The 27,763-nt window shown below is 42.0% G+C and overlaps 1 protein-coding gene across 2 annotated transcripts; it reads right to left on the bottom strand.

Moving 5' to 3' along the window:
* Nucleotides 1–4,546: 4,546 nt before the first annotated feature.
* Nucleotides 4,547–26,463, bottom strand: rab11fip1b (RAB11 family interacting protein 1 (class I) b). Of its 2 annotated transcripts, XM_018734499.2 has the most exons (6): nt 25,844–26,463; nt 16,809–17,239; nt 14,755–16,636; nt 9,956–11,146; nt 5,853–5,958; nt 4,547–5,103 (listed from the first exon to the last, which is right to left on the bottom strand). In XM_018734499.2, the coding sequence occupies exons 1-6, from the start codon at nt 26,191–26,193 to the stop codon at nt 4,900–4,902; spliced, it is 4,164 nt and encodes a 1,387-aa protein (XP_018590015.2). In that variant the 5' UTR covers nt 26,194–26,463; the 3' UTR covers nt 4,547–4,899. The 2 variants fall into 2 exon arrangements, with proteins under 2 accessions (XP_018590015.2, XP_018590016.2); XM_018734500.2 differs by lacking the exon at nt 9,956–11,146.
* Nucleotides 26,464–27,763: the final 1,300 nt, after the last annotated feature.

Genomic DNA, 27,763 nt, shown 5'->3' with positions numbered 1-27,763 from the left:
GGGCCTCTCTAATCGCAGCCTAGATTGTGTCACATCTACTCTTTTTATTGTTAGGTTTAATCAAGGGAAGACAGCTAGTTCCCCCCTTTGATTTCAGTGACAGAACTTGAAAATTCAGCTTTCATTCTGCATCCAGAATAAGCTTAAATGGTTTTTTTCTTTCAGAAAAAAATATATTTAAGGAAGTTTGAAAATGCTCAAACTATATCTGGATGATAAGAAGCTGTTAAACCACTTTCTTAAGGGCTGTTTTTGTCAACTGAATATTGGTTATATTTTCAATATTTCAGAAAACACTGAAGAATTGGGTTAAAAAAAGAAAATATGTATACCATGAAAAGAGCAAAAGGATGTCACTAATTTATCAGACAATGTGTTTCCCACTCATGTAACTACAATAAATAAATGTCAAATGGTATATGCATGTTTGTTTTTATACAGTGTTGCTCCAGAATAAATTGTCAAATTAGTAAATGTATGATTTGTCTTTTTAAATGCAATCATCCCATACAGAACAGGATTCCCCAGCACAGTTTGATGTTAACGGAATATGAAAATAGGTCACTTTTGGTTCTCATAACAGGCCTTTGACTCCGTGTACTAGCATTGTTGCCTGTTACATGCTTTATCCATATACCAGTGGGTTGAAGACATTAACCAGCAGCAACTCAAATTACTTCAGAACTTTGACATGTGCTGAACATAATCTGCAGCTTTTTTATAACTGAGTGAACTGAGGTGACTGCCAAGGTCATAAAAATTGGGGTAACCTATTATTTTTCAATTAAAATTTCAGTTCAATTTGATTCATTTTTATAGGGCGCTCTTCTCACACAGTGACAGAGTGCTTTAACACAGGCATAAAGCAAAAAAACCACACACACACATTTTCAGAACCGCTTGTCCCATACATCAGATAAAAAAGAAAGAAGACAATTGACTACCGATTATCATAATATAATGCTTTGAGAGAGCGAAAAGTATGCCTATTGGCCACGGAGGAATGGAACAAAAACTCCCAACTGAAAATCGAGGGAGGAAAAAAGCCTCTGGGGGTCCAAGGGCAAGTGGCTGCCCACCTCTCCTGGGCATTCTAGATTAAGTAATAATTCTAAGCCAGTTTACAAGTAATAATGATATTACTGATATATGGTAGCTTGAATCCCCAGCTCAGCTTGGTACATCTCGTCCACCATGGCAGTTGGTCATCATCTTCAGTCAGCTTGGAATTCGTCGGTGACCACCGGCCAGGCTCCTCAAGTCTTATGTAGGGAGACAATGCTCAACAAGAAGAAAGAACAGAGTAATTTGTTAGTAATTTGTAACTTAAACAAGTCAATTTAATATGCATTGCTATAAAGGTGGTAAAAACAAACACAGGCAAGCAGAATTACATTTCAAGATGGAATACCTGAGTAAATATGTAAGTCCTTAGTCTGGATTTGAAGACAGAGACAGATGGGGCATTTCTGATAGTAACTGGTATAGTATTCCACAGTTTAGGTACTCTATAACTAAAGGTGCAACCTCCTACTGAGGTTTTATTGATCATAGGTACTTTAAGGTAACCTGCATCCAATGAATGAAGATATTGTTCTGGGATGTAAGAATCAATAATCTCACAAAGGTAAGATGCAGCAATGCAATATACTGCCTTATAGGTCAAAAGCAGAATTTTATAATCAACTCTAAATGCCACTGGGAGCCAATGCAACGATAAGTACGGGTGTAATATGGTCATACTTTCTAGTTCTAGTGACAATTCTCGCAGCAGCATTTCGTACCAGCTGTAACCTGGATACAGTCTGGTATGGACAACCCGATAATAAAGCATTACAGTAGTCCAGCCTGCTTGAAACAAAAGACCAATTTCTCAGCATCCTGTCCACACAGGAATCGCCGTAATTTAGCTATGTTTTTTAACTGAAGGAAGCATGACTTAGTCAAAGCATTTACTTGAGATACAAATGACAGCTTTCCATCCAACAGGACACCCAAATCCTTGACACAATTTGTATGCTTGAAACTAAAACCATTCATTGTTAAGATTGATGTGATTATGTCAATAGTTTTGGCATCACCACCCACCATAAGTACCTCTGTTTTACTGGCATATAGAACTAAAAAAATTTTACTCATCCATAATTTTAAATTGGTAAAACAATTAGCTAAAAACTCAGCATGTGACATCAGGGTCATCAGGCTTAAACGATACATATAGCTGTGTGTCATTGGCATATGAATGAAAATTCATATTGTGTTTGTGAATAATGTCAGCAAATGGTAACATATACAGTGAGAACAATAATGGACCCAACACAGAGCACTGTGGCTGTTGTATTTTTATTGTTTGAGTTGGTGTTGTTGATGTGTGGAAAGGTGTTGTTTGTATTTGGTTGTCAACTTGTAATTGCTGATGAATGATTGGCATTGAGTTTAATTGTACAATTTGAAATGCGATTTATAGAACTGCCACTAGATGTCCATACGTTAATTACGTTCCTTGGTTTTTTGCATAAATGCTAGAGAAGTAGAGAAGAAGAGTTTGCCTCAGAGTGTACAAGTGGAGCAACGGATGTTTGTTGGTATTTTAATTAAATGTAACGTTTTATTAGAAACCCCGGAGTCGGTCTCCTCATTTGCGAACTTGAGAAGCTGCAACGTGGTTCATGACAACAACAGTGGCACACCATATTGAACCGTAGTTGAGATGGAGGGGGTGCAGTCATCAGATTTCAGTACAAATTGTTTACGGTTAGCTAAATACAAGTCAAACCACTTCAGAACAGTATCCTTTAGTTAAACCAGGTTTTCAAGTCTACTCAGTAGGACATTATGGTCTACAGTACCGAATGCAGCACTCAAGTCCAGTAAGAAAAGAATGCATCTGAAGTAGCATCAGAAGAGATGAGAATATCATTAACAACGTGTGTGAGCGCCGTTTCAGTGCTGTGACCAGTGTGGAAAATCGAGACTGAAATTTTTCAAATATATTATGATGATTAATATATTTTACAATTTGAAGAATAAATTGTAAATTGTAATATTAGGAAAAAACTAAAAACCTTGCTTAATAAAAAGCAACAATTTCATTTGAAAACTTTTGTTCATTATTAGAAAAGATCTGCCACTTTATATACAGTATGATGTTAACATGGTATGATGCATTGTCACCTTATGTCTTTGAAATGTTGCAGCTTTGTAAATAACATTTTCTAAGAAACAAGCTGTCGGTCTATTTAGTGAATAGTATGAATGTACTTGTTTGCTAAACAAACTTCACCATTGAAAATAAGTTCAATTCTCTGTATGTTTTCATTTTTTAAAATATGCATTTGTGTTTCTGTGCATATAGGATGATGCCATATGCATGGTCATGAATCACTACAAGAATATATTTGTTTGTCTTTGTATATTTGTGTGTCTTTAGTAATTTAGAGATGGAAACTAAGGGGTGTCGCATTATTTTTTGCCAAGGACAGCCAAAAACACTAGCACCAACCTTGATCAGCTGTACTTTGTGGAAATGTAAATGAGTTATCTTCAATAATTATTGTGACAAATAGATAAAATATGCTGGTGTGACCGTTGCAAAATGTCCTTATTTTGATGTTCTTATTATTTTTCCATTAATACATTATTTTATTCTCATGAAAATTATGGTATTTGACCCCCATATAATCCTGCCCCACTAAATGGGGTAACGTCACAGAGACAATTATTAAAGTGTCAGAAACCTTTATTTAAAAACATACTGGGATAATTAGAAGGCTGGTAGAAACACACATTGTCTTAAAGGAACTGAGTTTGTTACTTGATTAAAACTAAGTGAAAACAAGCCACCCATCTGAAGTAGCAACCTTCCCGTCACACTCCTCATATAATTCATTTCAAATAACTCACAGACCTATTATTACTTTTGTTCAAAATGCAATTAAGGCACTAGTCCCACCCCTCACATTCTACTATACATACATGTCACTAATTTCAAACTCTAAAAACTGGTTTATTCTTTAACTATAACCTATGGAATTTTGTTCATTTTCATGAAATGTTCAAACATTACACTAATTATCCAAAGTAATGACTGTAATTTTTCACAGCACTGTTTTATAATTGAGAGGGAAGAGCCTTGAAGTCTTGAAGAAGCCATTAAAGGTGAGAATTCCCTAAAAAATATATTCTGATACATAAATGAAAGGCAATGAAAATGATATAATTCCAGTATTTGATTAAAATAAAGTGCAAACCTCCTTTGTAATGCAACAACTGCTGATTGTATGTTTATCCAATGATTTATCAGATGCTCCATTGGTATTTACAAATGAAATTAAAAACTAATGTTAATGCTTAAGAATTTTAGTGCATGTTTTGGTTTTTGGTCATCATTTACCACAGGTTGCCCTGACAAATGCAGGTGCCTGGTTTCTAAGGTAGTGGGTTGTAATTGACAGTACTTTTTTAGCAGTAACCAGAAGAAACCAAACCACCCACCACACAACATTACTTTCAAGCCCTACATAAGCATTCAGAACTCCTGTACAGCTTTTTTTAATGCAGCAGTAACTCAACTCTTTCTGCAGGATCAGAATGAAAAGTTAAACACCATCAATAAAGTGGCTTGTGTTTGGAAAAGCAGTGGAAAACACCTGAATAATGTGAGAATTGTGACCCAACAGACTATTGCAATCAATCTGTATCATCACCTGAGTAAGATTTAGACAATTTTTGTCTCCTAAAACAATAGGATGTGTCAATCCTCATGAGATACTAAGGGTTTCAAAGAACACCCTATTCAATATAGGGTATGAACCACCTTGGACTTTGGCTGTTCAGTATCCTGTATGTGACTCAAGTGAGCCCAGTTGCTCCCTTGTTTCAGATCTTTCATGGGAGCTTTCAGGACTTTTTGGGAGAGTTCATAGCCATGAGGATGCTGGGTTTCTCTTCCATGACGCGAACAAGCAGGTTGTCAATATAGTCCTCTAGGTCCTGGATCTTCTTGTTCTTTTCAGCAATCTGGGCCTCTTGCTTCACCACCATGGAGATCAGCTCTGGCTGTGTGAGCTGGGAGTAGGGACCATTGCCCCGAGTCTCCATCTCCTTGGGGTAAAAAAAGCAGGACACAGTAAAGGCTCCATGACTCTGTACTGTAAATAGTCTTGATACACTGCAGTTTTGGTTACAGACACTCCTCACTTAACGACATACCTGTTTAACGACCGCGTGGACTAATGGCTAGCTCTCCGACCAGTCTGTATTGTACACTGTACAAGAACTTTGGCTGTGGAAATGGCAGCGCGGTGTCTCAACGTCAAGCATGTCATCTCGCATCACCCTTTCTCAGTCTCAGTCTCATTTCCACAGTTGGTCAGTATTCACTACACTAGCGTTCGCAGTCTCCAAGACTACATATTTTGTCTATAAATTTATACTTTATTGTGCACCCCATAGTACAAGATGTCGGCGAAAATATGCTAAATATACTATAAATATACTAAAAATGTTATAAATGGTGCAAAGGTGACATAAAACAATATCTAAAGATGGTTGACACAAACCCACTACCAGTACAGTATGCTTGAAATATCAGTAAGGGGCGGCTCCTCGCTTGTCAACCAATTCGCTTAACGACCTAGTTGTAGGAACGGAACTCGGTCATTAAGTGAGGAGTGTCTGTATATAACATCAATTACAAACCAACAAATAAGACACAAACAAATCAGGAAACAAAAAATGCAAGTTTTCTGAAGAGCTCCATGCTGAGCTGGGCCTCCTTGATTCCTGCACTTTGACTCCCAATAATCCCTCAATAATCTCCTTTTAAACAGCTCTGGGATTGTTGGTAGTACCTTTGTTTTTCCTGGTATTCCAGCTAGGACTTCCAAAGGCTTCAAAGCAACACGCCTTGCCAGTGACTGGTTCTCTGAGGCATTCAAGGGCTTCACAGGGTGTGGTCTGAAGAAACAGGGAGAGGGATGTCAGTGCCAGAATGCAGAGAGATGGTGGTTACTGGGCTAAAGGGTTTCTGTTCTAAGTTTTCCTGTGAATATTATTCATAGATAAGAATCCACCAGCAAACTGATAAGCTATGGCCATTTTAATTCAATTACATTCAATTTATTTTTACAGAGCACTCCTCCCACCAGATTGACATAGAGTGGTGAAAAAATTTACTGGGAATGATTTAGTGTTACACGGTGTGATAAGCAGATGTTTAGTTAACTATTACAGTAATCCATCTGGCAGTTGAGGAGAGGAAAACAAACCAAAATAACTCCTTACTGCAAAGAAAATTAGAAAAATAAACCTTTATGGACAAGGGTTATGGTGCAATACCAGTGGCTGCCCATCTCCTTCTGGGTATTGTACTGTGGGGACAGAGGGCCTGTGTGAATGTGTCTATTACAAAATAGTAAATTTCAGTTTAGTTATTTTCCAGGTCTTCTGTTTAGCAATCAGCCTATGTGCTCAGAGAAGAACGTGGATTTTTATTAAAAAATTCTCTTGAAAACAGAATTTTTATACTTTGAGGAGTTCTTCCTGCATATTTTCATTAACATCAAAAGTTATACATTCATCTATTTATTAATCAAATGTGTCCCCTTGAAGTTGCAGGAGTAAGCCTCTCACCAACTGAGAGAATAACTTAAAAGACAAATAATTCTGTAGTAATACCCTCACAACTACACCCCACCTCAGCAAATGCTCCCTGTCTCTCAGAGATTAGCAAATTCTTAACCTCTTCCAACTAATACCGCTTGGACTCATTCTACAAAGCTCAATATTTTCTCCCTAGAATCCATAAATGCTCTTTTCTCATCAGTTTGGCCTCTGAGTGGCTGGCTACCCAAGCACTCCTGTGGCTTACACTGATGATAAAATTCCACAAGGACTGCACTGTTCTTTGCAAAATGCCATTTTGCTCCTTTTTTAAGATCACCAGCATGTTTAAATTTATCTTGGTCTGAAGGAGAACAGCAAATGGACCAAAAAGTACTTCAGACAAAGATTAAAAGCACTGCTGAATCATGGCAGGATGAGGAAAGCTGTAATAGTGCAACAAACCACTCAATACTCCTGATCACCAGCAGCTGAATCAACTCTTAGTCCCTCCTGTCAAGTACAAACCTGCATGCCAATCTCAAACCAAGATTCTTCTTATACATGCAAATATTTTTTTGTTTAATGGTGTCTGTTATCAAAAGTGACGCATAGTGTTAGGTTTGAACAGCGAGAAATTTAAAATTGCTTACTCATCTATACATGTCAGTATTGTTACTGGATTAATTCAGAGTAAGTAGCTTTATCAAGGGTACTTTAAGAAACAGTGAATCGATACCTCATCACTTACTCCCTCCACAAGACCACTCCATCACCAAGCAGTAGGTAGAGCAGTAGTCAGGGAGATAGATTTACAACTTAAAGGTTGTTGCTTAACATCTCTGTTATTGTACCCCTTGGTATTTACTTGAACTGATCAAGTGAATACTCCTAGCTATACAAATACATAGCACAGAACTTTGCGTAATAGTGTAAAAATAATACTTGTCCTCTCACTTGAACCTGCAACCTGCAAGTCAGCCTCGTCTATTTGAATTTAAGCACAGAGAATAGGTTCCTCATTGAATCTCAGGATTTATACTAAATCACATATTGAATGTTTCATTGGACCAATGTTAACCAACACGGGCAGAACAGCAGTGCCCCTGCTTGTTTCAAGCAGGCATAACTTTTAAGTGTGGGTGCTCAGGCACAATGAAATTCAAAGTGTCCCTTTCCTACAATGATGTCACTTACAATGATGTCTATCCCGCTTGTCCTAGTAGGGTCGCGGTGGCAGTAGGGAGAGGAGAGAGGCCCAGCCACCCCTGTCCCCCACAACTTCCTTCAGCTCAGCCTAGGGGATCCCCAGCCGTTCCCATACCAACTGTGAGATATAATCCCTCCAGCGGGTCCTGGGCTGACCTTGGGGCCTCGTCCCAGTTGGCCGTACCTGATATACCTCCAAAGGGCGGCGCCCAGAGGGCATCCTTGTCAGATGCCCGAACCACCTCAAGTGGCTCCTCTCAATGTGGAGGAGTAGCGGCTCTACTCTGAGTTCCTCCCGGATGTCCAAACTCCTCACCCTATCATGCAGAGTGAATCCCAACACCCTGCAGAGAAAACTCATTTCAGCCGCTTGTATCCGCAATCTTATTCTTTCGGTCATTAGCTAAAGTTCATGACCATAGGTAAGGGTAGGGACGTAGATTGACCGGTAAGTGGAGAGCTTCACCTTATGGCTCCCCCTTCACCACTACAGTCTGGTACAGTGACCACATTACTGCTGCCGCTGCTCCCAGTCTGCTGCCAATCTCACGCTTCCTTCTCCCCTCACTCGTGAATAAGACCCCAAGATACTTAAACTCCTCCACCTCGGGCAAATTTTCTCCGCTTACCTGGAGGGGGCATGCCATCCTTTTCCGTGAGAGAACCATGGACTCAGACTTTGAGGTGCTGATCCTCATCCCAACCACTTCACACTCGGCTGCAAACCATTCCAGTGCATGTTGGAGGCAACCATGTGACGGTGCCAAAAAGACAACATCATCCGCAAAAAGTATTTACATTATATTACATTTATTTATTTAGCAGATGCTTTTCTCTAAAGCAACTTCCAATGAACTCTATGTAGTGTTATCAGCCCACGCACCTTTTTCACCAAGGTGACTTACAGTGCTAGATACACTACTTACAATGGGTCACTCATCCACACATGAGTGGAACACACTCTCTCTGTCACTCACACACTATGCGTGAACCTGAACAGCATGTCTTTGGACTTCATCATTGTCAGAACCCAAATGAGTCAGGTGAGTAATTGGTGTATTGCCCTTTTGCAAATTTCAAGCCTTGAACACTAAGACCTAATAAACAAGTTCTTTTTACCTGTGTAGACAATTGATTTCCAGTTTTTAAGAGATAAACATGGAAGAAGAGTAGAGATATGGGAAGGTAATGATGACTGCAGTATGTAATTATGTGCAGTATATTACATACAGTATGGGTGATATTACTTTGACCCATCATTAAACAAAGCATGAATACACATACTTCCTTAACTGGTAACATATCTGTCAGCAGAGCACTAAGCTATAATCCTAGAGGAAACTAATATTGAAATACATTGAAATGTATGATCTAAACTTGGTTTCTATGCCATATGGACAGTCTGGAGATTGTCCACACTGGAATTATGTGCTCTGAAATTCTGGTACAATGAACAATGAACATACTCCTAGGTTAACATTCTCTGCTACATAAAAGAAAAAGTCATTCGTGCATATGCAAGTCTAGACCTGCATCTCCATAAAGTGCTGAAAGTCAGCATGCAGACTTTTGAAGACAGGGTGTTACACTATGCCAGTGTAAAAACAGCAAGTTCCTCTAATAAGCAAGGAATTAGCCCAGCCAACAGACTGAGAGCCACACTAGTTCAACAGGAAACTCAAGAGTTGCACAACTGGGTGGGCAAGCTATTCATTGTCCATTCTATACCACTAGGAGAAGCAGACTTGACAGCTAATTCACTCAAAACAAAGACTGTAAGGCATGTCAGTAGCTGATATAATTACCTCATGGTATCAGCTGAAGAGGCACTCCACCAAAACATTGTAATTTCATTACAGTAGGTGAGACACGACAGTTAAAACTGTCACTAAACTCGATCAGCGCTTTACTGAGTGATACGCAGACACAGTGCTATGCAGATTGTGAGCAATGGGGCACAACAACGCAATCTTCATCAAGCCCACCAGGGAAATGAAACATTAGACCACAGCCAACACAGCAACATACGCAAATCTTATATTTCTTCAGAACAATTATGTGAAAAGCTACACCCTAGATAATTTTAATTGGGAAAACACTGAATGAAAGAGACAAAGAAAGAAAGAGAGAGATTTACCCTCACCTGCATGGCTTTGAGACAAGTGTGATGTCATCATCTCTATTTTCTGTGATTTGCTGTGTCTCCATTGATGATGGAACATTTGCATGGAGTAAGGTCCTCCCATCAGAGGAGGTGATGGACAGAGGCCAAGGGACATGCTCTTCCTTGTCGATGTCTGTCTTTACAGGCTCAGGTGAAGTAAGCAAAAAGGATGTAGGAGAAGAGAAAGATAAAAAAGTGCCAACAGTCTGCTTTGCCAATGAAAATTTTGAGCTAGCTCCAAAATCATGCTTGTCTTCTTGCATGCCTTTGCGTACCAGGTTCCCTGTGCCTGCTAAGGTTATTTCATGGTCTTTAACCTTTGTGGACTCACTCTGCAGTAATGACAGTGGTTGAGGAGCACGTCTCTTCTTCTTTAAGACATCCTGCAGTACACTGGTACAGTCATCGGCAGTTGTGTCCATTGCTTTGGGCATCTCTGAAGGCTTCTGCTCATGGCTGGCCATGTTCTCTAGCATCCTGAACTGATCACTCCCATCTCTTGCACTTGCATCACACGATGCCAGTCTCTCATCAGTGAGATCCTCTTCAGACTTCTCTTTCCAGTCTTTGTTCAGCAAATCCTTGCCAGGGAACAGCTCCTGTGGTTGGTCCGATGAAATTTCAGGGATGAGCAGGACTCCAATACACTTCCTAGGTTCTTCCAGTTTTCCTTTCAATAAAGGTTTTTTGCTATTTTCTACCTCCAATCGATCACTTTCTGTTATTAAAGGATCATCAAAAAGACCTACTTCCTTCTGTGCTACATCAGCACTGTTCTCCTTCATGTTCACATCTTTCAAGATATACTCTATGGGAAAATAGATGTTTGACTTTTGCAGTGAAATCCCTATGGAATTCACTTTGTCCTCTTGCTGCATGTTCTGCCGCAGTGGCGCGCAACCAGGAGGCTGGGGAGCAGACCGTTTGCCTTCGTGGAAATTTTTTATTTCAGCTTTCTTGGAGCAATCACCTCCATGATGGAATGTCAGATCAAGTGTTCCTGGAAGTGCTTGCAAAGAGGGGATGTGGCTCCCTGTCAGAGGTGGGAGAGGGGCTCGACGCTTCTTGTCTGTGTGCCGGACAGAGGACTCTGAAAGGCCTGCTTTGGGCTTAGGAGGACACTGAGAACCTGACAGGTTGGCCAACAAATCAGATTGCAGAGTGGTGGTGCTATAAGATGAAAGATTGGACAAAGGGGAGGAGACAAAGGACTTAGTCTGACTATCCCTGTTGGCAGGTAAGAGGGAATAGGCTGCAAGTCACCAACATCTTTCTACCATATGATCAAAGACGAAGGCCTGCTGGCTACTGACTGCAGTGCTTTCACTGTAGAACTGGTCTCACACACTTACATACACAGGGGTGAACATTTTATATAATGAATAAAAGGCCATGTATCACATATTTAGTGCTACAAACAGTATATATGGACACTGTGCACTTCACAGGCCTCGTTAATGAAACCATTGTAAGTCAGTTAGTCTCCACAAAGAATGGCACTCATGTCATGTTAAAGGTATACACAAGATATATTTGTATTCAGATATCTATATACATAGATGAATTCCAACCTTGCATACATGTGCTTAACATTTCAGTAGGTGGAAGTCATACTCATGAAATGCCATGAACATAAAAAGGTTGTCAACTGGCAATGGAAACTTGCAAAGCCAACATGTTGTTAAAATAGAAGGAACTGAAAGACTTAAGACTTTCTCTGGAAATATTTTTTACCATGTTCCATGCACTCTTGAGATAGTCTGTCAAAATGTGGCGTGCATTCATCTTTCGAAACATACAGTTAATGATTTCTGCTACATCGCACTGTGTTCATGCTGGGTTTCTGGAGCCCTTGTCACACAGAGCACAGCAGGCTGTGGTAATTTTCCACATCTCCTCTGATTTACACTGCAGGGTATTGCCCGTTGTGTCCAAACACACTCAGCAACCCATGAGAACCCCATTAATGTGTTCAATTATAGACCGAGTGGCTCAGTGCACCTCACTAGCAGTCAGCAGTTTAGCCAGAAGAGCCACGAGCAATAGCCTTCAAGGGCAACTGCTGTCCACCAACCTGTCCACAACAGTGAAATAACAACAAGCTGTGCATTCTAAGATCTTAAATGTATGTCAGTGTTTTAAACTGGGGGGCCGGGGGGCACGGGGGCACAGCATCCTGCTCTCTGGTGGGTCTGGGACTCGAGTCCTGCTTGGGTTGCCTTGTGACGGACTGGTGTCCCATCTGGGGTGTGTCCCCTTCCCCTCCAGTCATGTGCCTTGCGCTGCCAGGTTAGACTCCGGTTTGCCGCAACCCCGCTTGGGACAAGCGGTTTCAGTCAATGTGTGTGTGTGTTTTAAACTTATGGTGGACTAAAAAGATTTAAAAGGTTTTTCATCTCCTACTTCCCTCTTTGGGGGGTGTGGTGGCGCAACAGGTTTGACCGTGTTCTGCTCTCTGGTGGGTCTTGGGTTCGAGTCCCGCCGGGCTTGGGGTGCCTTGCGACGGACTGTGTCCCATCCTGGGTGTGTCCCCTCCCCTTCCAGCCTTGTGCCCTGTGTTGCCGGGTGAGGCTCCAGCTTGCTGCGACCCCACCCGGGACAAGCGGTTTCAGACAATGTATATGTGTAATTCCCTCTTGTCCATGTGGGGCTAACTGTGCACCTCTGCTGAATTTAACTATCTGAAGTCCACCCAAGACATTAAACCAGTCTGTTCAGCCAGAAACACACTATGAATTAGTTAAAACATGCAAGAGAACTGGTTTGGGTTGGGTAGTCAAAAAGAGGTTAATTTAATTAGAACCCTGGCCTTTCATAAAGGCAAGATCTGCAATAGTTATATAGATTAGAGACATGAGGAGCCTTTTCGCTAGCAAGTTTGTTCAAATAAATTTTTATTCAGATTTATTCAGATCCAATTAATATAATTGGAAAATTATGAATTTCAGGGTGGTTGCGCCGAACCCAGTAATTTCAGTCTATTGCTGCTTAGATTTAACATATATATGCAATGGATATAAAAAAACAAGCAAGTAGTTCTGTGAATATACTGTAACTTAGAAATTAATATGATTAAAAACAAGGGTGCTGGATTTCACATTTCACCCACAATATACCTGCTTACTAGCAGAGGTGTAAAATTTGGATATGTTGGCATATCTGGCATTTGAAAAGTGTTCAATGCAGAAATATTTGTAAAAGAATCTTTTGTTATACATGAACTGATGTAAAGTGTGTTCCATTAATGGTTCATGAATGAGGCCTGTGTGAGACCATCTGCACACTACGTACTTCTGGCTCAGCAAAACCCAGTGCATTACTTTACTACATGTATACAAACACGCATTTATTCTTCATTGTCATTAAATGCATTTGTTAACTCTACCTGAATCTAATATGCACATTTTAATGGATAAAATAACGAGACAGTGCTGGTAATTTAGACTGAGAGCCCTGTCATCACAGAGAGTCGTAATGAGTCTTTTCAGCTTTTGGTCCATCTGATCTCCATGGGAAAGAACAGGTGGAGAGCGTGACCCTCCAAGGTCTTCAAAACCTTTTTGAACCTTCAAATCCTTGTGAACCAGCAGGACCACAGACACACATGCAAGCTGACAGCACACATAGCTCCGTGATGACTCGTTACAACAGTGTCTTTCTTTATTGTTGTTAGAACCATAGGCATGGAGGTGATGAAAGGTATGGAGTAGATGCAGATGAAAGATAACTGTGTTACTGACAAAGAACTGCTTGGGAAGGGCAAGAATTGTTGGAAAAAAATTTCAGTGGACATTTGGCCAATTCAAGTCCATATCTGGGTGAGTCTTTTGTGTTCTTGAGCTGTTATGCCAGCCCCCAGATTTGGCACCCCAGCTCTCATGGTCACTGAGGAGGGCAGAGATGGGGTCACAACATCCCCACAGACATGAAGGCCTGAGCAGATGGACATGGCATGAGAAAGACAAAGGCAAACTGCTCAGAGACAACTACACATGATTTCGAACTGAATAACTACTAGTCTCACTGGATGAAAGAATTGAATGGATGGTGGAGGAAGCATGCTTCTGCTTAGTTGTCACATGGTGTGAACCCATAATGATGTATTCCAAGCCAGTTAGCAAGTCGTTGGCCCAAAATTACATGAAAACATTCCAGCTCCAATGGTTTCTATAACCTCTTTTTAGAAAGGTGTGTAGAAACCACAGAATACCACCAACTGCCACACTCCTAATGGCCTCCAAGATTTAATAACCTTCCTGTAGTCTTCAACTCAAAGGCTAATGGACCTTAGAGATGGGTGCGTCCTGGATGCTGCACATTCATTATCTCAAGAGCTATGTCACTTTTGTTGAAGACGTAAGCTGAAGGAAGTAGAAACACTAGTTGGGAAACTGGTGGCACAATGCTGTATCTGTGAAGCCCTCAGGCTTAGAGGCACCATCCTACACAGTTTACAGCCTTGAACCAACGAATCAGCACACCAGTGATTATGATGTTTTCCCCATGTGCAAAGTTACAGACATAGTTGAAATACCACAACCTACCTGGATGAGTGCTAACTGCAAAACTCAAATATCACCTAGTACCCCCATTGACAGATGAGGTGTTAGTGAGTGATCATGAGGAGTTATCTACAGCTGGTTCCTTGCACAAACAGTTTAAAGTGTGTGGTGACTGCTGGCTCACTACAAGGTTACATCATGGTCAACTCTGCAATGAAGACAAGTTCGCCAGTCTCCCCCTGCAGTGAATGCCAAAATAATGTTGTTGGACCTCACCTGGGTTTTACAGCAAACACCTTCATGTGGCCAGTGTTGGAATCATCTGGCAGAGTCTCCAAAGAGTTCTCTTCGAAGGGGTTGGAACCTTGTGCCTCAAAGAAAGGGTTACAAGCAATGTCTTTTACCCTTTGTTTAGGCTCTTCCAGATAACTCTGATCCTCTTTCCTGGACAAAATCTTTTTTTCTTCTTCCCTCATCCTCTCCAACTGTCTTTTTTCTTCTTGTCTCACTTTTTCCTTTTGCTTTTGCTTCAGCCTTTCATGTTCCTCTTGGTTCTCTTGCTCTTGTTCTTCCAGTCTAATCTTCTCTTTTCTGATCCTCTTCTCTTCCTCATTCTCCTTCCTTTGTGCCTCCTGCCGTATCTTCTCTTCTTCCTCCTGCCTCTTCCTCTCTTGCTCTTCCTCTCTCATTTTCTCCTGTCTCATCCTCTCCTCTTTCTCTTGCCTAATCTTCTCCCGATTCAACTTCTCCTGTTCTTCTCTCTTTCTCTCTTGTTCCTCCCATCTAAGCTTCTCTTGTGTGATCCTCTCCTCTTCCTCCTTCCTCTGCCTCTCCTGTTCCTCTAGCCTAATCTTCTCCTGCCTCAACTTTTGCTCCTCCTCCTTCCTTTTCCTCTCTTGCTCGTCCTGTCTCATCTTCTCCCCTTCCCTAATCTTCTCCTGACTCAGCTTCTCCTGTTCCTCTTTTCTCTTCCTCTCTTGCTCCTCCTGTCTAATTTTGTCTTTTCTGATCCTCTCCTCACCCTCCTTCCTGTTCTGTTCCTCTTTCCTAATCTTCTCCTCCCTTAACTTCTGCTGCTCCTCCTTCATCTTCCTGTCTTGCATTTCCTGTCTAATCCTCTCTTCTTCCTTTCTCCTCTGTTCCTCCTCCTTCCTCTTCCTCTCTTGCTCTTCCTCTCTCATTTTCTCCTGTCTCATCCTCTCCTCTTCCTCTTGCCTAATCTTCTCCCGATTCAACTTCTCCTGTTCTTCTCTCTTTCTCTCTTGTTCCTCCCATCTAAGCTTCTCTTGTGTGATCCTCTCCTCTTCCTCCTTCCTCTGCCTCTCCTGTTCCTCTAGCCTAATCTTCTCCTGCCTCAACTTTTGCTGCTCCTCCTTCCTTTTCCTCTCTTGCTCGTCCTGTCTCATCTTCTCCCCTTCCCTAATCTTCTCCTGACTCAGCTTCTCCTGTTCCTCTTTTCTCTTCCTCTCTTGCTCCTCCTGTCTAATTTTGTCTTTTCTGATCCTCTCCTCAGCCTCCTTCCTGTTCTGTTCCTCTTTCCTAATCTTCTCCTCCCTTAACTTCTGCTGCTCCTCCTTCATCTTCCTGTCTTGCATTTCCTGTCTAATCCTCTCTTCTTCCTTTCTCCTCTGTTCCTCTAGCCTGATCCTCTCCTCTTCCTCCTTCCTCTTCCTCTCCTCTTCCTCCAGCCTAATCTTCTCCTGCCTCAACTTCTCCTCTTCCTCCTTCCTCTTCCTCTCTTGTGTAATCTTTTCTCTCATCCTTTCCTCTTCCTCCTTCCTATCCTTCTCTTGTTCCTTCTCTTTAAGTTTCTCCAGTCTTATCCTTTCTTCTTCTTCCTGTCTTTTCCTTTCTTGTTCTCCATGTTCTTGTTTCACCTTCTCCTGTCTATTTTTATCCTGCTCCTCCTGCTTAAGCTTCTCCTTCCTTATCCTGCCACCATGCATGTCCTCCATAGAGCCACTGAGACCAAGGGCAGAGCCAGTGTGGGCTGGCCTAGACTCAGGCTGGTCAGTATACACATGACTGCCATTAATGCAAATTTTGATCTGCTCTTCTGCTCCTGACTTGGGTTGGCCCAGCAGTGAGAGAGTCCCCTGAGTGGTCTTCTTGTCTGAGCTTCCTGTGGGCTTATGGGTCAGGAAAGCAAACTTTTTTCCTAGCAGAGACAAAAGAAAAATTGTAAGAATCAAGTTCAAAACATACAAAAGCTGGACCACAGTATCTGGTTAATAATAATGATCCTTAATTGATTAAGAGAGGGTACAACAGTAGGTGTCATACAATTTTATTTTAGCAAGAGATGCAGTTTCTCTACGGTTGCTGCTCACCTTCAGGTAACTCCACTTGAACACTTGGGGCCTCACTGCCTCCGCTGGGGGTGTCCCACTCAGAGGGGTAGCCCAGTGTAGACATGGACTGCGAGACATTACGGTGCAAGTTGCTCTTGGGTGTGAAAAGTGATTTCAATTTTGACTTCTTGTCCCCACTGGGAGTATCTGGGTGGGTGTCACCCTCCTCCTCACTGTCTGTCAAATTCTGAGTGACAGAAGGCACAATGGCAGAGGCAGAGTCCGACATGCTCTCTTTCTTCTTGCCACGGAGCTTATCCTTCAGCTTGCCCAAGCGCGAACGCTGCTTGTCTTGTGAGGAGAGGTCGAACATGCTTGCTGTCATGTTGTTCCTCAGGAACACAATCTCCAGCTGCACCTCACCCCTTTCCTTGTCCTGCTTCCCTGCCTTGTTCAGCAGCTTGAACCATCTGATGAAAGAGCAACAGAGGCAAATCAGTTAAATTCAAATAATGGAATGTTAGTAAGACATCATCACTCGAAGGCCAAAGATGTTAAAAACAACAGGATTAATAAATCTCTGAGGCTGTATCTGGAGCAGGGCAGTGTATGAAAACAACTTGTGTCATTTCTTTTGACAATATTGTCACATGTGAGGACTGCTAATAGTTTCAAGTTTCAAGTTTATTGTTATAGATACCATATATACCATGTACATGTATCATGAAAATCTTCCTGAATGCTTCTCCACAGACTATGGGCAAGGACAACAGGAATACTGCACAAACAAAACAATGACAAACAAAACAGTGTCAATGACAGTAAATAACAATAGCAGCAGTGGCAGCAATAACAATAAAAAAGAATGCACTTTGAATTCTTAATGAAACATCTTGATGGAAGGACATAATTGTCAAACACAATGCTCAAAAGCTGGCCTATGTAATGATAATGGAATATATAAATGGTACAAAGAATTATGATAACAACTATAACATTCCTTTAGAGTAAACATCATTCCCAATAAAAACAGGCCATAGCAAACTGTGTCTCCACCTCTGCAGACAACCTGAGAGGAGGAGTCAATCATGAACCAGACTAAATCTGTTCTGAATTTGACTGACAGGAAAAAGTAAAGGGCAGGTGTGTCAAAACATGTTCAGACTAGCATGAAAACACTCTTACAAAACACCCAAGCCACCAGGAAGGGTGTGTCACACCAATGAGAACTAGTTAGCATTTCCCTTAAAATGTGCCACTTTTCTCTTTATCCCCGTTTCCTTATACAGTTAACACCATTATTGTTGTAAAAATAGTTAATAATAATGAAGGAATGAAAGTGGAACTTGCTTTGCCTGTTTTCAAAAAAATGCCCTGTTTTGATGCCATTATCTGAAAGAATTTCACCAGAATTAAAAGTAAAGATAATGAGGTATAACTGGTAGGCAGGCTGGTGTGGAACAGAGGAGATTGCTGACCATAAACTGTCCTCCATAACCTGCTGTGTAGTATGTATTCAAAGTGTGTGGATGAGAGAGTGAGAGAAAACAGACGAGAGGACAGAAAGGCAGAGAGAAAAAGGCTATGTGTGACTCAGTAGTCCAAACTGAAAATGCCACACTCCTTGTTTGAGTGAGAATCTTTGTCTTTAGAAGACTTTTCTTGAAAAGCACCTAATCTCATCTGCAGCCATTGCCAGAAGTAAGATAAATTTCAATTACAGATAAACTGGCAATTATCCTGTAGTAGCAAACACTAAAGTGTGGAATAATTGCTGTTTGTTTTGCTGGTTCTTTTTCCACTAAATCTAAATGAGAGTTCTTTTTTAACAATATGGTGACACGAGTGAAGCGCATGATTTTCTTGGGAAGCAAAGGCATGATTTAATGCAGATACACAAAACAGCATACTAGAAAACTGTGTGCTTGGTCCTGTGATGAACATTTGAATTCCAGGAGACTCTGCACACTTCCTGCTGAGAAGCTGGGTTTGGGGGGGAGGGTGAAAGAAAGATAGGAGGTACTTCAACTCTAGAGGGCTGCACTTCTACAAGCTTTGTTGCTTGTAACTTGTATCATAGTTAAGTACTAGTGAGACAATGTTGACTCTAAGGAACCAAATACATACTCCACAAGTTCCATCCTCTGTGTTTCCTTAGGCTGGAGAGGGTGGTATCAATTGTCACTATGGTTGAGTCTATCCATCTAGTTGTGTTTTACTTGCAAACAGCAGCTGGTAACCAACAGGTTGCCAACTTCAGGTCACTTTCATTTTAGTGAAACTTGCCCTCTCAGCTATCTACAAGTAAAGATTTGACTGAAGGATTCATTACAGAAAAATATCTTTTGGGAGAGAGATAGAGATATAGGTATAGAGAAATAGATGTCAGAAAAACATCAAGGATCACTCATCAGTAGGCTGAGATCAGCAGGAACACTACCAGAAGCAGGATAAGATGGACTTACAGGAAGAGATGAGGTCGAATCACAATTACACTTGTGGTTTAAATTCTCATCATCAGCAGGTTTGTTTGGAGTGCAGAAAAGCAGGTCGATGGGACTTTTTGGTTGAACTTTTCGCTGCAAGTCTTTAGCTCATTAATATCCATGACATTTTAACTATGTTCTAGTTTAGCCAGTTTGGATTTGTACTGAGCTCTACTTATTTATACATTTCCCATACAACCTCGCCTGGCATTGTGATTATGCCAAAGCAAGAACATGTCCAGTGATGAAGGCATCACCAAGACAGGGGTGGACAAATGTGCACCCAACAGGTGTATCCAAAAGTCTCCACTATCAAAAGAATGAAGATTTTGTCCCCTATCTGATCTCCTGCATGGAAGAGACCTTTGCCACCCAAACTGCAGGTTCAGGTTTGGGCCTGTCAGAAAAGGTTAAAGGTTGATATGAATTGTGCTTACATTGTGTTGTCCTGATCTCCTTAACCCCTCCCCTACTTGGGCCCTTTTATGAGACGAGCCACAACAACAGGAAGTACATTGACATGTCAGCACAAGCCGCTATTTCGCTGTGCTATGTTTTTCTTTTGTTATTCTCTCCAGCTACTCAACTTCCCATGTTCTAAGAGCAAGGATGAGATGGGGCTAGGATGACTAGGCGCTTCTATATCATAAACAGCAGCTGTGGAAGGCTACTGCATGGTTCTGCATAATCACGTGTTTGTGCGTGTGTAAAAAAGACCCTTCTGTGATAGCATTTGCGTGTACCGCTTTTTTTTTTTTTTTTTTTTACTTTGTAATTAATTTGTCCTCAAAACATTTTATCCCCTCTTTTAGCAGCTCCAGAAGTATAAGGTTTTTTGTAAGAGCATTGCAAGTTGCAATTAATCACAAGAGATGTGTAAATGTCAGTTTGCCATTCGGTTTACCACAAGGCACAGTTCCAGGGAAGCACTCCTCAGTGAAAATGTGGGACACAGCGTAGGCTGTAGGGCACGTGTGTGTGAACCACATTAGCATTGACTCCAGATGCTTCTGTTCTGGTGTTCCTGGACAGTGTGCGCAAACCTTCAGTTTAGTTTTTCTTCAGTTCTGCCCTGCTCTGATACCATCCCACTTGTCAGGACAAGCCTTGTTACAAAAACAAACTGTAGGGAGTGCTTTGACATCTTCCAGCTGCAGGCTGTTTTAATATTCACATGTACAACTTGCTTAGGCAGCAGCTGCCTAGCAGAAAAGCACTCATTCCTGATGAGAATCCACAGAATGTGAACCTGAGCCCCAAACATGGACGTGACCTTTGAACCAAACTCAAAGTGAAAAACAGCATTAAGGACACACACACACACACACACACACACACACACACACACACACACACACACACACACTCTCTCTCTGAACCGCTTGTCCCATACAGGGTCGCAGGGGACCAGAGCCTAACCCAGCAACTCAGGGCATAAGGCTGGAGGGGGAGGGGACACACCCAAGACAGGACACCAGTCCATCGCAAGGCACCCCAAGTGGGACTCGAACCATAGACCCACCACAGAGCAGGACCCGGTCCAACCCACTGCGTCACTGCGCATCCCCCCCCCCCCCCCCCAGTGTGTTAAAGACAATACTCTTAAAAGAAGACTGATGGGTGAAAATGTGTGGGAGGAGAAAGGCTGACAAATGTGAACCATCTCAAGGAAAGAGCCAAAAATAAGGGCTCCAAGATTTCACTGGGGCTGAAGGGAGTAAATTGTTATCAGTTTCCCCATCCCTGTTCATGACCTCATTACAAGGGTGTTTTAACCAGTAGCTACTAACATGGTACAATGGTCATAAGATGCTTATCAGTTTTTGGAGAAACTTTCTTACAAAAGGAGATAAACTCAAAGCATGAGCAGCAAAGCGATTTAATCAATCCCTAAATTTATACAGTAAAAATTACCCTGCTGTATAAATAGGTAAATCATCACAAGTAGCTTAATGTACAAATGTACAGCTGTAAATTGCTTTGGAGAAAAGTGTCAGTTAAAATAATATTTCTGTTGTCAACTATTCTGCAAACATAGCAAACGTAATATCCATCAAAAAAAGGAAACCTTGAACTGGATCCATGTGAGCAAAGGAACAGGAAACAGATCAGCAATATGAAATAATGTGCAATATCACAGGACTGAGCTGCCTGGAGGAGGGACAATTTGAGCATTCACTGTTCACTGTTAATGAGTTATAAGAAATTCATTAAAGACTTTCTCCTGTGAAACAGCCACTGTGTGCAACACAGATGGGTGTGGGGTCTATTTCAAAATCACAGGAAATTTCTTCAAGACGTTGCATAGTGAATTGAAAAATCCATTACATTTCTTGGTACAGTTTCTTCAGCACATATAGACTTTCAGCACATATAGCACCTCAGACCAGGCCTACACCTATCTACAGCACCTCACACCAGTCCACATGGACCAAAATCCATCTACAGCAACTCAGATTTCTGTTGTGTTCCTGATGAAAATTCCATAATTTCTGGAAACATTTCAGACAGGAGTATGACTTGTACCTTTGAGGGGAAAGGGTGGGACCTCAACACTAGAATGGCAGGAATGAAACGCAGCTGAAAAAGAGGTTCAACACAGACTCTGAGCAGCCACACATATAGGCACATGTCTGCTTTCATCATGTTTTTGAACATGTCAGTTCAGACAACCATTCTCACTCAATGTCAGTTTGTAACTTTTGAATGAGTTAGAAGTGCCTGAAAGCATCATGTGCCAAGGCGGCAGGAGCACTAAGTGCTGCTACTGGATTTTAAAAACATTAAATGCCAACAGGGCCAGAGGTGTAGCAAGATGTGGCCACAAGCTCATTAGACAGTCACAAAGCAAGTGATCCCAAGGAGGGGCTTATTTTCAGCTGATAAACACTCAGGAAGCACTGTACTTGGCTGGCATCTTCTCGGTGCAGGCTGAGGGAGAAGAGAAGACAAAAGACAAGACAAGATAAGGAGCACAGAGTTTACACCATCAAACATTCACACAGGTAATTTAGAGTCACCGATCCACCTGAAATACATCTTTTGACTGTGTTGAACACAGGGAGAACATGTACACCCCACACAGACGGAGCTGGATTCAAACCTATGCCCAAAACTGTATGCACAACTGAACAGAGGCTAAATAGGCAGTGTAGTCTGGGCATTGCATCACCTGCGGCTCAGACATCAGTGTCCTAACTATCATCTGACCATCCACTGGTGGCGGACACTGAAGAGCTATAGCTGGACATTACCGGCACTATATAGGAATTGTATCCCAACACAGAGCCAGGAGCTTCCACCAAATGTTTAACAGAGCTCGAACACAGGATACAAAGAAAAGAAGAGCACAAACCTGGGCCAGGCAATAGGCTGGTTACATGGGTCTGATTGGGTTCAGGTGACATAGGATAGCAGGACAAAGGTAGTGGAGGACACAGAAGCACCAAGGACAGCTAAGACAAACTTGGTGACACATGAGCTTAAATGGGCAGGGCAAATCGAGTCAGCACACAAATACCAGAACACACAGACACACCTGATTACATATCACTATGGAATTTTCACATTGAAATAACAAGTGATTTTTACTGCAACAAATTGAAAAAATGTGAGAATATAATCTATTCATTTTAATGCTACTTGTATAAAAACAGGGGAAAAAAAGAGTTTTTTTTTGTCTTTTTAACCTATCCCGTAAGAGGACAAAGATGTCAGTTAAACACAGCTTTTTAATAATCAACTGTCTTATTTGTTTATTTGTCTTATACCTTTGTTCAGCGCTCTGTCCTTGTGTAAAAAGAGCGCCTTATAAAAATAGCTTGAATTGAACTAATAATAGTCAGCCTACAGACAACTATGTTACCTCATGAATACCCATGGTTTGTTTGTGTGTGTATTTTACTTTGCTGTACTGTATAAATATGTGAATGATTGTAAGGAGTATACTGTAGTATATCCTGCACTGTAAGGTAGCTTGGATAAAGATGTTAGAAAAGACAACATAATATTATTGTACATCACTTTGGAAAAAAGAAGAAATGTAAATACACACACACACACACACACACACACACACACACACACACACACACATTTTCTGAACCGCTTGTCCCATACAGGGTCGCAGGGAGCCAGAGCCTAACCCAGCAACACAGGGCATAAGGCTGGAGGGGACACACCCAGGACAGGACACCAGTCTGCTGCAAGGCACCCCAAGCAGGACTCGAACCCCAGACCCACCGGAGAGCAGGACCCGGTCCAACCCACTGCACCACTGCGCCACCATACCCCCCCCCCCCCCGAAATGTCAATAATAATGCTCAAATTCTATTTCACAGAAAACACACAGAGCAGGAGAAACTTTACTCCTTATCGCCTGTGGGAATGTAAAGCATTCTAGGTTTTAAGAGCTCTAAGATAAGTCAAGTGCTGGATAATGTCTGGAATTCCCCAAAGAATGAAGATTAGCCTTTCTTGCATTTACATTTATTCATTTAGCAGATGCTTTTTGCCAAAGCGACATACATCCCATAGAAAATACAATTTGTGCATTACATTAAGAGAAAGAGAGACATACTGTAGTTGCAGACATGTGATTCTTAGGTACCGTTAGTTTGTTTCTTTCCACCACATGCACCAATGTACATCAAATGAGTAGCTGCATAAAACTCAGGATACTGACAATTCCTAATCACCTTCCTACTTTTTTTTTGAGATACACAAACATTTATGCACATTACAGGCGTAGCTGAGTAAAGGCTTAGCCAGGCATGATCTTAAAGTTACGGTGCATAAACAGCAGCACTTCTTGCAACACTCGACCACATACAGAGCACTGAGGGTCCATCAGCTGCAACCTTAATAAATCTATAAAAACATCATGCTACAGCATGCTACACGGGCAAGCACTTGGTTAATTTTCATAAAAGGCTTGCTTCATCTAAGCATATAAATACCTTCTGTCGAGCTAAATTGACATGTTGCTCCACAAAAGAAAAAGCAGGCCAAGCTAAAGAGGCACTCCAGACTTGCAGGACTGAAAATACAACCAACAAATCTCCTCAATGCAGAGCGAGTCAGTCCTCAGAATAGATCTGAGATAACTGGGCACTGGACACTGTATGGTGTAAATGTTCATGCACCGTAACTTTATGATCATCCCCAGATGAGCCTGTGTACCTTATTTAAAAAAAAAATAAAAAAATAAAAAAATAACCTTCCTACAATTTTTTTTATCAGGATTCATCTATCCTGCATTTTATGCACCTACTCGTGCAATGAACATCGGTGCATCAAGTGGAAAGTAACAAACTAGGTTTACTTAAGAATCACGTCTGCAGATGTGTCTCTTTCTCTTAATGTAATGCACAAATTGTATTTTTGCTGAGATGTACGCTGCTTTGGAGAAAAGTGTCTGCTAAATGAATAAATGTAAATGTAAACATAAATGTAAATGGAATTTCCACTTTGACTAATGCCCCAAGGATCTGGCACTTGAAGGGCATCTCACAAAAACTCGGTATGCTGGCCGCCTTGGCTGAACCAGGAGCAAGCCCAAACAACTGATCGTCTGTTCCCATCCCAGTCATTACACCATGTACGAAAAACAAACAGAGCTTCTCCATTTCACTGGCTCCAAAAGGACAAAGGGGCTAATGGTTTAATGTGATTAGATGGAACACAGGACACACACACATTTTCTGAACCGCTTGTCCCATACGGGGTCGCGGGGAACCAGAGCCTAACCCAGCAACTCAAGGCGTAAGGCTGGAGGGGGAGGGGACACACCCAGGACGGGACGCCAGTCCGTCGCAAGGCACTCCAAGCGGGATTCGAACCCCAGACCCACCAGAAAGCAGGACCCGGACACTGGACACAGTGCTACCTTAAACTAATGCCCTAAACTACCCTAAACTAATGCCTTTCATGTGCGCTGTCGAAACAGAAGACACATAACTAATGCTATATTTGGAAACATCATAATCTCAGTTCCAGGTCCCTTTATATGTCAGGTCTTTCTCCTCCCAGCACTCACAAATTTACATTTCTGATGTGTTGTTATGGGGAGAAGGGGGCGCGGTGGCGCAGCGGGTTGGACTGGGTCTTGCTCTCCAGTGGCTCCGGTTCCCCGCAACCCCATATGGGACAAGCGGTTCAGAAAATGTGTGTGTGTGTGTGTGTGTGTGTGTGTGTGTGTTATGGGGGGATGAAATGACATAACACAGAGGAATGTCAATGATATCAGTACTAGGAAGTTGTACATTCCTTTCTGGAATATGCTACAATTATAGCTGCAAAGGCCTTAGATCAAGAAAAAGCGATCAGGAGGTCTGAGCTACAACAGCAAACTAAGCTAAAGTTCACCGATTTCCAAACTAAATATAACAAGGAGGAAAATTTCAGAAGTCTGTGTAGTGGAGACACTCTCAGTACATCGGGTCTTTAATTACGTGCAGTTCCTGTTTCTTGCAGAACTTAGAACCTGGAATTGCTGGCACGTTACACGGACTTTTTTACACCATAAAATCCAATTCCCTTGCACTAAGAACTGTTTTTATTATGGTGTGCGAGTCTGAAGGCACTCACTCAGTCTTATTGCGGTCTTTGTCCTCCTCCAGGTCAAGCAGGTTGACGATCACCTGGCCCAGCATCTTGTCCAATCCCATTTGGACGCGGTGCATCACCTGGACGCAGAGGGTGCAGCGCTCGGCATTACCATGGTGGAAGAGGGGCAGGTCGAAGGTGGCTTCCTCCTTCCACACTGGGTTCACAGTCTTCTCAGTCACTATAGTGGAGAACCTATCCTTGGCCACCTGCATGATGGCATACGCATCGTTGGTGCCATTCCTGCCCTTGATCCGTAGGTTCCTTGCCTGGATGACAGTAACCTTCACGCTTGTTGGGTACCACTGTTGGCTCTGGTTTGCCAAAGACATTGTTGTTTCGCTGGAGGCTGAGAGTCCTGGATTAGAGAAAGAGGATCCCCCACAAACCGTGCCTTGTTCACACTGAAACTGCAGTGGCAGTAGAACGCACTAGCATGGAGATCCTTTTCCACAAATAAGTCTTTCTCAAAAGTCTGCAAAGTGCAAATCCCCCTGCACAAAAAATCCAGCCTGTGAAGTGGACATCCAGCTGCAACAGAATAGTTTCCAAAGTGGATAGTCTGTTGCACAGAAAACCCTCTAAGTGGACAGTTTGTGTTATATATAGGGGGAAAAGTATCTAAAGAGGACAGTTGTCAATATAGAAAGAAAAATTTCCAAAGTTAGATCCTGGACGCCAGAAAAGTGTTTGTGAAAAGTGTCCCAGGTGCAGATCCAGATGTCCAGAACAGAAGTATGTCAGAAGTGTCCAAAGTGGAGGTCCAGATCAGATGCTGAGTGTGCGTGAAGTGACACACAGGTAGATCCTCTTGCGCCGAAAACTTTTCCCACACACTGCAGTACTAGTTCAGTCCCTTTGAAGGGCGCAGCCTCTCTTACTGTAACTTGAACGATGAGTTCCTAACTGTCCATGATTCTCGCGATTACAGTCTGATATTAAAAACAACGAACCGCACGCGCTTAGACAGACTCCAGGATCCCCCTACCGTCCCCCGAAGTCCATCTGCGCCTTTACGCAGCTTCTCCAGGAAAGTTACACGCACTGCTGCCCACTCCTTATCCTGGGCAGTCCTGTTTTCTTATTGGTTTGACGACGATCAGTCATTACATCCTGGCTCGGTATTGGACAGAAGTGGAAGATGGACGTTTCCGAAGTAGCGAGCGTTCTGAAAGTGAGTTTTGCATGGAGTAAAACTGTACAAGTAGTGTGGTAGTAACTGTTCCTTTAATTAATAAAGACATGTTAGGCAGAGCGAAGGTAAACCCTGGACAAGACGCCAGTCCATTGCAAGATAGCCAGAAGCACACACGTTATGGGAAATTTAGCGTCGTCTCCAGTACGCCTAAACTGCACGTTTATGGATTGTGGCAGGAAACCGGAGCACCCGGAAGAAATCAGCTCAACGACTGAGCCGGATATAATTTTACACACACACACGCACACACACGCACACCTATACTAGAGGATTTTGCATGTTATAGTATACTTGTATGCTGAGTGATTTCAGTTATTTAACAATGATTGTTTTTACTGTATAAACTCAGGGTAAGTAGGTTTAGCAACAGTATTACAGCTAAGGTGGGGATTTTAACCTTGGTTTTTGTAATTACAAGGTGGTGACCACTATGCTACCACTTGCACCAAAAAACATATGATCTAAACAGGTAGCTTTACCTTATCCATAAGTGTTTCCTCCTTGACATGAGCTTAATGTTGACTGTTTTCTAAACTTGTTTGCTTTAGCACACTTGGGCTATAGTTGCATAAAATTTATGCTCATTAGGGAGCATAAATACACACACACACATTTTCAGAACCGCTCGTCCCATACGGGGTCACGGGGAACCGGAGCCTAACCCGGCAACACAGGGCGTAAGGCCGGAGGGGGAGAGGACACAC

The sequence above is a fragment of the Scleropages formosus genome, chromosome 6 (genome assembly GCF_900964775.1).
Source record: "Scleropages formosus chromosome 6, fSclFor1.1, whole genome shotgun sequence".
Taxonomy (NCBI): domain Eukaryota; kingdom Metazoa; phylum Chordata; class Actinopteri; order Osteoglossiformes; family Osteoglossidae; genus Scleropages; species Scleropages formosus.
Note: the sequence above shows the minus strand (reverse complement) of the source record. Positions and strands in the feature narration are given on the sequence as shown.

What these genes read in the sequence shown, in the direction of transcription:
- rab11fip1b (XM_018734499.2), bottom strand. Translation starts at nt 26,193, where the DNA reads ATGTCTTTGGCAAACCAGAGCCAACAGTGGTACCCAACAAGCGTGAAG. An exon ending in GTGTTTGCTGTAAAACCCAG is followed by an intron (nt 11,147 to 14,754) that starts GTGAGGTCCAAC and finishes TTCATCTTATAG; the next exon opens with CACCACCACTCTGCAATCTG. An exon ending in GAATACCAGGAAAAACAAAG is followed by an intron (nt 5,104 to 5,852) that starts GTACTACCAACA and finishes TTTTACCCCAAG; the next exon opens with GAGATGGAGACTCGGGGCAA.